The 12387-nt window shown below is 34.2% G+C and overlaps 1 protein-coding gene across 4 annotated transcripts in view; it reads left to right on the forward strand.

The window, feature by feature from the left end:
- Positions 1-12387, forward strand: part of f (forked) — a 108633-nt gene that overhangs the window by 21444 nt on the left and 74802 nt on the right. The window contains exon 1 of one of the 4 annotated variants that reach the window (XM_053755204.2): positions 5832-6017. The exons of the other annotated variants lie outside the window; for them this stretch is intronic. Within the exon in view, the coding sequence (XP_053611179.1) occupies positions 5923-6017 (95 nt within the window). The 5' untranslated portion in view covers positions 5832-5922. Of the gene's footprint in view, positions 1-5831; positions 6018-12387 lie in introns of those variants that run through there. 4 annotated transcript variants of the gene reach the window in all.

Raw genomic sequence — 12387 nt, forward strand, 5'->3', positions numbered from 1 at the left:
ACTATTCGCCAAACATATAATTTACAATATATCTATGTTTTAACGACACTGAACAAGTATATAAATCATAAGAGCCTAATCCCTGCTTAATGCCAAAGATGGCAACTTACCGCGAAAGTTAATTTACGCGTTAGAAACTACAGATAAACATTGACAAGATGGATGACACTGCAATCAGTGCAAGTGAAACTGAACTTTGATCTCGTGATATACATACGTATATCATCGGTAATTAAATTATTTCTCTTTGATATAGTGGTCGTAATCGATTTCTCGTAGTATCACTCATTTTTTCAACGTAATTACTTATTTTGTTACTAGCTTTTGCCCGCGGCTTCTCCGGCGTTATTTTTCCGGGATGGAAGATACCCGATCCTTCTCCGCTATAAACTACATGTATGCAAAATTTCAAGAAGATTGGTTGAGTATATAGATGTTGAAAAGGTAACAAACAAACCGATAAAAAACAATCATTACAATACGATGAATTTCAGCTTATACCTGGTCTACAAGTTATTTAAACGTAAAACCATTTAAACTCAATTAAAACCAGCAATATGTGAGCACGATTACGCATGTTTGTTTATAAAATTATCCAACAAACAAATAATATGCATTACAATTGTTTGTTTTTACTGGAATGCACGCAAAACTCATGACAATACACGATTTGTAATGAAAATTGGGTGGTATATATGCCGCGACTTCATCTGCGTGGAATTTATAGATGCATATCAGGATGAAACTGGTAGGCGTTATGTTAGAACTTCGACAATACTGTGAAAATCTAGTCAAATGAGATTTTTTATCTACTTATTTAGATCAGACTTGTTAATTACAAAAAAAAAAATACTAAAAAATATCAGTCACAAGCTTCGTTAAATCAATGTATAGAAATAAATCCGTCACAATTTGCAAATGCATGTTAAGTTTAAGATGAAGTTAGGTTTGATGCGCGGATGAACACAATGATGGACAGGAATTAAAAAAATATATTTTGGTATTTATTGTAATTAGAAAAGGTTTTTTTTAATCATATACTAGTTGCGCCCTGGGGCTCCGTATTCGAGAATTCGAGGATAGGAGGAGTATCGAGTAGGATAAAAAGTATCCTGTGTGTTATCCTTACGGGAAATTTTCTATGCACGTACCAAATTTCTTCGAAATCCATCCAGTAGATTCGAACTTACGCATAATAAAATTATAATGTTAGTGGGCAGTTTGATGTGTTGTATATACAGACCAGTAATTGTTTTATAATGTTTGTAGCGATTTGCATTTATTTTACATATTCTATTACATATTTTCTTGAGAAATACTAACTTATATATATTTTGCTAACGATCCAACAATTTGATGCATCATATTTAAATTAGGTCCAATCAGTGTTCACAAAGTTAATTAATATAATTTCAAAATATATGTTATATTGAAAGTCACTGCGCATGTGGGACAAAACAATTAATTATTTATATTGCAAAATAGTTATATTGTTTGTAATAATTTTATTGTAAGCGCAGAACGGCTTTATATTTAAATCATCGTAAAATATTCTGAAAAGTAAAGTTAATTCGATATTTTTATCTGAAGATATCATTACTGTGTGAATATAACTCTAACAGTCTTTTAAATAACTCGAAATACAGCTTAACTGTACAATGTTTTCAGTCGGCTAAAAATATTTAAAAATCCTATGGAAAAATGTATATATAATAGTTCTACAGTTGCTTACTTGGATTGGAAAATATTTTCTTTAATAGCTCATTTTATAGGTGTTCATTGCTGGGAAAAGATCTCCACTTTACATTATGAAATTAACAAAATGTTTTATGCAATGATTTATGCATTCATCTAAACTAATTAAAAGGACAATATTAGTTTTCAATCGCTATTTCGAGTGTTATTACGATTAAATATTCGATTATTTTGGACGATCGTTGAAGAATTTATATTGTGATATCAGTAATACTCCGGTTTCCTGTCACATATTTCCATCCCTTTCCACAAAATTTGTCAGTATTCACAGGAAACTCAGGAAAATATGTTACACTATTGAAACTAGCTAACTAAACTAAATTATTGTGAAGTGTCATAAATACCAGAAGTTAGGCTCTGGCAGAAGCTGCTAGCTTGATGTCGTCGAGAATGATATTCGTGTAATGGTCTGCCAACGGAAGCTGAGGAAGACACACGAAAACGCTCAGATGTTAGAGATAGAGAGAGAATTATAAATAAAGAAGAGTAGGCAAACTGCTCGGTGGATACATAACTTTAAAAAGATTTACGTACGAATGAAAGGTTACTGTGTTAATGAGTAAGTTTTATCGTTTGTACAGTCATAAAGTTACCGAGCGTGGAGAAAAATGGCTTCTAATTTGTGCAATATGCGAATGGAATGGAAATAGACGGGAACATTTGTTCATGTTAAACACAATTTAAATGAATTCAGGTCAAATAAAATCCATAAATTTATATTTATGTATTTTTTAGACATAAGATAAAAATAGGAAAGATGGAGGAACGAGTAATGCGTGGAAGAAGTTGAGGGATTTTGCCCAGCAGTGGGACTTATATAAGTAGAAAGAAAAAGTAGATTTTTTTTAAATTAGCCATAATTTGACGACCTCGGTGGCGAAGTGGTAAAGTGCTTCCCTCTGAACCGAGAGGTCCCGGGTTCGATCCCCGGTCGGGTCATGATGGAAAATGATCTTTTTCTGATTGGCCCGGGTCTTGGATGTTTATCTATATATGTATTTGTTATAAAATATAGTATCGTTGAGTTAGTATCCCGTAACACAAGTCTCGAACTTATTTTGGGGCTAGCTCAATCTGTGTGATTTGTCCTAATATATTTATTTATTCATAATTTTTTAAACGTAGGTACTGCCTGTACAAACTTCCACTTTATAATAATAATAATACTATTATTATAAAGTTTGTTAATTGAAGGATAGGAGGTATTCGGTTGAGGAGTTATTCAACCGACATCCACAATATTGTCACCAGTAGGAAGACACATTATTCTAGAGTAACATAGGGTACATACTACTAGGGTAGTAAGGCTACGTACACATTTTATTTCGATATTCCCACGGGAGCGAGGCCCCGCGATGTTATCCGTCGAGTATATGATGAATGTGATTGATGAATTCAGAGTGATATAAAAATATCTGACGAATTCACATTGAATGGAATTATAATAGACGTCGTTATGTGTCGGAGACAGCAGGTAATGACTCTAATTGCGACAAAAAATGACTTTCTTGCGTTGTGATTTGACCCACTTCGTGACATACTGACTCTTGTATTGTCGCGGTTTTTTATTTGTTATTATTTTATAAAACAAGAGCGTAGTCTGCTAATCAGGACTCTGAAAAGTTAAATTTTATTTTTTTTACAGCATTATAATATAATACAGTGTTACCCGTGAGAGGATGTCATACGTTAACCAAGAAAACAAGCTCGTTAACTAAATAGTATCTCACTGACAGATTGTAACTTTCAATTGAACGTTAAGTTACTTGCTCATTAAAGGTGCGTTGCACCAGTTAAGTGAAAGACAACTTTAACCAGAAAAACGCAACTGAAGTCAAAGTGTCCACGCGAACGAAGTCGCGGGCATCGGCTAGTATTTTAATAAATACATTATCAGGTTTTGGAATATTAAATTTTATTGGGGTTTAGCCGTAACACTTTTCTTAAATGTATCTGTGTTGTGTTCTATAATGTTCTTTTTATCTTTCCGTATAATTATCACTTTTACAATAAATAATATTAAAATGATAATTGGCAATAAATAATGTCTGTATTGTATTGTATACACATGTAAATAGAGCCTTACAGAAAGCGCCGTGTGTGGCAGAGAGGCAGGACATCGGCACTTTCAAGCGAACTGGTCTTGCCCGATATGTGTTCTATATTTATGAATTACTAGTTCTCACTCCGTCGAAACCCGATGCCATAATGGCCGTCCTTTCTTTTGCCTCAAGTAGCAAAGATCTTTATATAGTTTTATTAAACATGTTTGAAATGAAAATAGCATGCATAAATGCGAAATTCTGTCTGTCTATCTGTTCCGTTTTCACAGATAAACCGCTAGACCGATTTAGATGAAATTCGGTACGCATATAGTTAAATAAACACAATCAAACATGGGCTACTGTTTTTTCAAAAATCAACCCCCAAATGACAATAATGAGGGGGTGAAAATTTGTTTGAAAATCATGTTTGTTCCGCTTTCGCAGAGCAATTCACGTGGGTGAAGTTGCGGGAAAAAGTTAATCTAGTAATAGCTACGTAAGCTAACGCCTCCAAGCGGAAACTATCGGCAACTACGGCCTCGCGCATGCGCGAACAATAGCAAATTGCTTGTAACAATGGTAGTGCAGTGATTGTTGCGGTAGCACGATAGATGGGTTTAGTGTGGTTACATAAATATGACAGCTATATACTCGACGAACAGTTTGCCGAACTTTGGCGAACTAATATTCCATTGCTGGTTTTTCATTGCGGTTAATAAAAGCACGCATAGAAACTACGCAATGTCATTCATTGACTTCGGCATTTGCCTGAGTCCTGCTATAGTGTGGAGCTCGAATTTATAATTCGGCCATTATTGCCGTCTTTTGACGTTGGTTATTTGTCCAAAATCACTCAACATAAGAGAACTTATCCACCTGAAAACCTGTGGGATGAACAATAAAGAAAGCAGTTTCGGAAAATATTGTTTCATCACACAAACAATATTTACCTTATTAGTATAAATAATGCACATAAAAATCATAAGATATTCTAATACTCTATACTAAATTATAAAGAGGTAAGAGTTTGTGAGTTTGTATGTTTGTGGCGGAAAATCTCTGAAACTACCAAACCGATTACAAAAATTCTTTCACCATTAAAAAGGTACATTTTCCAAAATTGCTATAGTGTATATAGACTATAGTATAGTCTAGTATAGTGTAGTATTCTAGTATAGTGTAGTATAGTTCGCTCTCGTGGGAATTTTGAGATAAAATATAGAATATACTATAGTATAAAATTCCCACGGGAGCGAAGGCCCGGGCAACATTTAGTATAACATAAATCGGATGCAGCATTTTTGACAGTTGTCTGTCCAGCAATAACTACACTACACATGTCCGTGTTCCACTAAAAATAAACAAAACTAGACGACGAAAAGTAAAAGTGGTGTGAAAGCGAGATGAATAGTTATCTGACGGGTCCGGCATTTGTTACCTAACGGTTACGACTATTTGCTAAGATTAACTAGTTTAACTGTAACATATGGTTATCATTATCATTGTTAAACATTAACCTTTAAAGGGCAAGTTCACTGGAACTTTAACTTATTTAATGTAAAGTAATCATAGGCATTATTATATGTATAATGAAAACTATAATTATGATGTTCATACGTACTTTTCATGACTTATTAAAACTATTTTGCCAATAATTTATTTGGGCATGCCCACAAACTATATTACAAATGACCTTAAAACATAATTGAACATAGAACACTTATTTACCTATAACAATTTCTACACGTAATTAAAATAATAGCATACATTCCCAACCATTTCCTCACAAAAAGTGTATGAAAATTCTCACTACCATTTCACTGTTACATTTTCCATCGAGACAACAGCGACCACACGAATGCTGAGCATTACTTATGTTCTTGTGCTTTCACATACACGCATACAGCATCAATGCAAACATTGATTCTATTCGATTCCATTTATTCTATTGTTTCTTACTTCTGTTTTGCTTGAACACGAATCGAGTTATGAATTTAAAAAATAGAAAATAAAATGTTTTCCTTGACAGCTCTGTGTGTAATCAACGCGATAGTCGAGTTCTAAATTCAAATTATAAAACGAAATATGTTTTTGATTCCGTGATTATCTGTGAACTTTTGACATGTGGTGGATAGCAGTGACGTTTCTGCTGTTGTGGTTATGGAGTTCCCGCCAAAAAGAGGCGCCCAACGCAATGTCCCACGCTTGTGTGAAAATGTTGGTAATATAGTTCTGATAATTCCCTATTTTCTTTTATTTCTTCTCTTTTTATTCAAGCGGAGGAGATTGAAGGTTTGGTCCTGAAGTTTGAATGCACTCTTTCCTCTCTAACCTATCAGGCAAATGTCTGATAGGTTCATTGCAGTAAAGACATACTTATGTCGATCTTCTTCGGGGTGGCGATTCACGTTATATTTAAATTATACTTAAAAACTTCATTAGTATTCCTCATGGCTGGGGGTCATTAAATTAAATGTAGCACACATAACGACTTTCTTGGCAATATTAATGGAGTGTTTTGCCATTGTCTTCTCCATTTCACACACTAGATGATAAATTATTAACTAGAGTGCAGGTTTCCTCACGATTTATTCCTTCACCGGAAGCAAGTGGTGGTCTATGAAAACTACTACTCATGAGTCAGATTGATATACAAAGTCGCGTGGCATGAATGGGATCTCAACCTGGGACCTGGCTCACTGGCGGGCGTAATAACCATTACACCATTCGCCACAGCTTCGGTTAAAAATATACTTATTATAATTTCTTTCAAAGCTTTATAATTTATTTTCATTGTTAATTAAAAAAGATCCATTTATTTCATTCACTATAAAGTGTTAATAAAGATACATTGTTAGGACTTTCTATTAAGCAAATTATGGTTGTGTCGGAAAATCCTACTGTTTCCTATCCAAAATCCTATCCAAAAACAAAAACGAATATAGGCTACAATAGATTTATATATTAATTTATTGGTCATCAGTAGGTGGTCTGTATTCCCGAATTTCCCAGTATTCATCCCTGGACACAGCCAGTTGATAAGTGTCATAGTAGAACTAACTGTTAACTTACTTACATGTTGTTTAATCATCCGGTGATCGTATATTAATAGACATTGCGGTAGTCAGAGTTGTTTCTTCGTCCGCATGTGACGTAGTGAATAGTAGTGAAGTGATGTACCCAGCGTCCTAGATGGGCGACAGAAGCGGCAAAGCAATACAGCACCAAGTGATAGACCACTGACGATTTCTATTGATAGGAATTTATTTTATTATTAAATTAACACAAAAGAAAATCTATAATATTAATTTCAACTTAGAATGACTTAAAGATGGGTTACTTAAAACATACCTATCCCGTAATCCTGTCATCTCTTTCTATGTTTAATGAAAAGTTTGCTATAACTCTCTCTTTCTCTGATTTCCATGTGTTCCACGTGGTTATGTAAATAAACATTACAATTTTGAAGGATTACGATAACTGAAAACTACTAAAAATAAAGTCACAAAGCGGGTCGAATGGTAAACAAGCATTTTAAAAGAAAAATTTACTAAAGTCTTAGCATAAACATTTTAAAGTGTCCAGCTTCTATGAAGACGTTAACTATGCTAGCAAAATAGATTATCATGAAAGTTAAACAATGAGAAATTCGAGCAATATTATTATTGGAGACGAAATGTAGTGTTATTATAGACAGTAAAACCTAGGTATGCGTTAACGATAGTCACGAGTGCATCATCAATCATTTGTGCATACATTATTTCACGACTATGACATCTGGAAGAAACGTCATGATGTCTGACTAGTATTGGATTTTTTTTATTGAGTGTAAGGAACTCGCACATTCGCGACGGCCTTCTTGTTACGAACATGAAGGCTGTCGCAAAATCGCTACATTATGATAAGATAAATTCCAGGAGCGTCGTCTGCGCTGGTACGGCCACATCTGGCGTAAACTGGCAGGTTACGTAGAAAACAAATGTCTGGCCATGCTGCTCCCGCCCAAGACTGACGGTTTCAAGAAGGATATACGTACATGACTACTAAAGATATTGAAGACCGTGCGAAGTAGAGAAGAAACTGTAGGACAGCGGACTTCAGGCACGAAGAAAAAGTGGCAACTGTGGTTTTATGACCTGACCCTTGCGTGTACATGAAGTGGTCCTTTTTGGGACATTAGACTTGGACCATAGTGCGTAAAATCTCTTCAGGATGAGTAAATATATAAATAACATATCGATCTACGTAAACAAGATGTTAAGACAGCAAAAAGTTTCTAAAATCTTCACGATGGAGGAGACAACGCAAACCAATTTTAGGTCATCCCTCATTCGTTTCGCTTTCATAGCCAGCTCATACCAAATCGCGCCTATTACAAGTAATTACAGGTTTTTGCAAGCAATGTAAATTAATTTGTCGTATGATGACACAAATCAATGAGGACGTGGAAGAGCAGCTTTGATATGTAGATTCACTTTTTTTCTGGCGTTAAGTAAATCAAATAAGGAACTATTTTCTTCTTCGTAACGTCATCATTTTAACCTACATCAACCTACTGCTGGGTTGTCTTCCTTTTTTCGCGCCAATTCCTTCCTGTGCCATTCTTATCCATCGCTTTCCCGTGACCCTAACAATGCCATCTGACTGGAGTATAACACGAAGGCAATTTAGCATTATCATTTAAGACCATAATCGGATATTGTTTCTTAGTCGTCGCGCGTCGCTAATCATTCTACTACACATTCATCTATTTACTATATCATAAGCTTAATTTGGCTATTACTTACTATTGTAATGGCTATTACTCTTTGAGTAATAGCCATTACAATGTCACTGGCCAAAATTTTTTTCGATGTTTTTGTCGGTTGATTACAGAACGATTTGTGTTCTCATCTTAAATACCTTCTTCGTCTTACTATTCACTTCTATTGATATACACCAATAGAAACGGGACAGAACTTCTGAAAAATGCAATACTGATGATGAATTGTTGCTGTGGAAGAAGATAGTCGACTATCGATCGCAACACCAATTGTCACTTTAACTGAAAGGAAAAATTGATGAATCTAAACGATTATAAGTTTATTAAAGTTTGACAAATTTTTTTAGAAAAAAAAAAACACAAAACTGTGCTTCTGTAGTTACAATGTTTTATGCCCTTGTCGTGTTCTTAGAAAATAAGTAAAGCGTGACTTACCGCGGTCTGGGCGAGTGGAGACGCAGTATTATCATAACTTATTCTGATTGATATTTACTTTGTTAGGAGTTATTGCGGTTAATATTGAAAGTAGACATGATTTTCAGTTACTTGTGTTGTTCGCTGTATCGTATGATTGAGAATTCACAGCGTTTCAAAAGCCAAACTGTCCATACTAATATTATAGATAAAATATTTGTATTTTTGTTTGTTATTAATAAACTCAAAAACCGGATCGATTTTGATGAAGTTTGATATAGAGATAGACGAAACCTTCAGAAGTAACATACGCTATATTTTTGATTATAGTTTTACACGAACGAAGCCGGGACGGACGCTAGTAAGCTAATACATGATATGGATAGTCCAATTAAACATTCAATTTATTTATTTTTTTAAATCAGGTGTTCTCAAATATTATAAATAATAAATAATAAATAATTATAAATATATTAGGACAACAAACCAAATCACACAGATTGAGCTAGCCCCAAAGTAAGTTCGACACTTGTGTTACGGGATACTAACTCAACGATACTATATTTTTTAACAAATACATATATAGATAAACATCCAAGACCCGGGCCAATCAGAAAAGGATAATTTTCCATCATGACCCGACCGGGGATCGAACCCGGGACCTCTCGGTTCAGTGGCAAGAACTTTACCACTGCGCCGCCGAGGTCGTCGTGAGATTTGCAGCGCATTTAGGATTTATTAGCATTTAGTTTAGTGTTTTGTCTCGGTATAGTTAAAATATGTTGGGTAAGTAGGTACTACGACGATAGATCAATTATAGTGCACAAGTTTTTAACACTAGCATCCAAAATTTATGCATAATTTCTTAATTATACAGATTTATTATATGATATAAAAAGAATGTCCACTTATCATACGTTTTCGACTTGTTTGTGTGTGCGCGTTGGTGGATTTTAATGCCAGCTCCACACTGTCGCCAAATAAATGCGTGAATATTACGTAGCTCGTATGAGTGCTTTTATTTACCGCAAAGAAACACCAGCAATGTATACCGAGCCGCTTAACTTTGGCAAACTGTTCGACGTCATTGTGGATGTGGAGCTGGCATAACAGCTACAGATTGTGTCCATAATCACAAGTGAGACATGTAATCACTAGACCACGAAGGCAATGTATAGCCAGGACTACATAATAAAATATTCACGGAAACGTACATTTGATGAACGCGAGTGATTATTATTTTTCTGGTATGCGTTCATGGTTGCTAGCAGATCGCGATCAGTTCAGGAACTGATTTGATAATTCACAGGAAACTGGCTGGTTAGCATCGTCTTCAAAATTAAAAAAAATGGCCTATGGTAAAAATGGCGATGAGAAAAATGTCTCCGCGTCTCGAATGGTCGTCTGTATTCGAGAGTCGTCATTCTTTTAAATAGTGCTTCCTTAGCTTGCACACTTCCGTGCCATTTCACGAAATGACTACGTCGATCGGAGGGACAGGAAAAAATCGAGATGGTAAAAACCTCATTTCAATAAGTACTTGATATTTTATTGTTTTAAAATGTTAAAAGTTACTTCTTAAAACAATTTCCAATCTCGAGTAGGCACTTAAAAGCTTAAAACTATAGTCATTCATCTAACTATTGCATGAATTTACTCTGTGTACAAAATAGTATGGTCATGCTGACAATGACCGGTGGAAAATTTAGTTATCCGGTGAAAATCTAGTATACATGGTAAATAGGTCGTGAAACCAATTATTTAAATGACTAGTTGATTTAGACTATCGACGGAGAAAAATAAATTAAATATGGGTTTTTATCTGTGGGCTTCCTACACACAATACCTGCCTATTTGCACGTAATTTTAACGGTATTTCAAAAGAAATCGAATTTAACCTTGACCAATTAGATAATTTTTTTTCATGTCATATTAAGTTTACTAAATTATACTTATTGTATGAATTGTCTTTGAAGAAAAGACTACGGTGAAGTTTGTTTCTTCGCTTCTTCTTCATCTGCGCTTTGGCAAGTTGACGGTAGACTTAGACTATCTTAAAAATAACTTTTCTTTATATATCTTAAAAATTATTTTTTCATTTGTTATATTATTTGGGAATATACTGTACACGTTCAGCGCTCTTAAATATTATTCATGAAAAACGGGTCACCCACGTGTGATTATCGTCGTAAAATTCGACTGTAGTTTCAGTATAGAATTAAGACGAATGCGATACTGTTAGGATCTTGTCAAATTCCAAAAAAACTGCTGTTGAAATTGTATTTTATTTTTATATTAATTGGGACACATGACAGAGTTCGTAGCCGAAGATTTTCTTCTTTTTTTAGAATATATATATTAAATTATATTAAACCTTCCACAGAAATATATATTAGGACAAACCACACAGATTGAGCTAGCCCCAAAGTAAGTTCGAGACTTGTGTTATGGGATACTAACTCAACGATACTATATTTTATAACAAATACATATATAGATAAACATCCAAGACCCGGGCCAATCAGAAAAATATCATTTTCCATCATGACTCGACCGGGGATCGAACCCGGGACCTCTCGGTTCAGAGGCAAGCACTTTACCATTGCGCTACCGAGGTCGTCAAAGAAAAGTCCGAGGTCGAAAGTTTTAGAACAACAACCTTATAAAAAAAATACAAAAACTTATGTTGCCAGCAACACGATACCACAGTCGACTTTCCCGTTGATTATCATCACACGAAATGACACATATTTTTCATAATAAAGTCTATTTCTCAGGTTAGTTGTAATCATAAATATTGTTGTTATACAACATATGATATGAAGCATATATATGTGATTTACAACATCCCTTCTATATATGTTTCTTATATTTCTGCTCTAAAACGTTCATTTACTATTTTGCATAAAGTAACAATTAGATGTAAGATCGCAAGTTATTACGGCATAATTACGAACTTGTTACGTGGTTAACTTTCAATTATTTTTGGGTTCCGTAATTCTCGTATAGAGATAAATATTGTGAAATATTGTAATTACAAAATGGACTGTTTCGAAGGTATGAAATTTTGATATTATCAGCGTAAAAATAGAAAGAAAACAACTATTTTATTTCTGTTATCAACTAATGTAGTGGTAGTGATCGCTAATAACATGTTGAGTTATCTACAAAGATGTTAATGGAAAGATTACAATGTACACTTTTTCTTTCAATTTATCGCATATTTTTGCATAAGTATGTTTTGCTTCGGTATTAATCTGTGTAATAGCGGAAGCTCTAGGCAGTTAAAACTACTTTTACAATACTTTTACAACACTTTGAAACACATAATAAGATCAATTCAAATCAGTCAAATTTGTCACTAACTGGTATTTAAACATATTTCAGTTTATATAGTTTCAGAGATTAGTG

The sequence above is a fragment of the Plodia interpunctella genome, chromosome 14, assembly GCF_027563975.2.
Source record: "Plodia interpunctella isolate USDA-ARS_2022_Savannah chromosome 14, ilPloInte3.2, whole genome shotgun sequence".
Taxonomy (NCBI): domain Eukaryota; kingdom Metazoa; phylum Arthropoda; class Insecta; order Lepidoptera; family Pyralidae; genus Plodia; species Plodia interpunctella.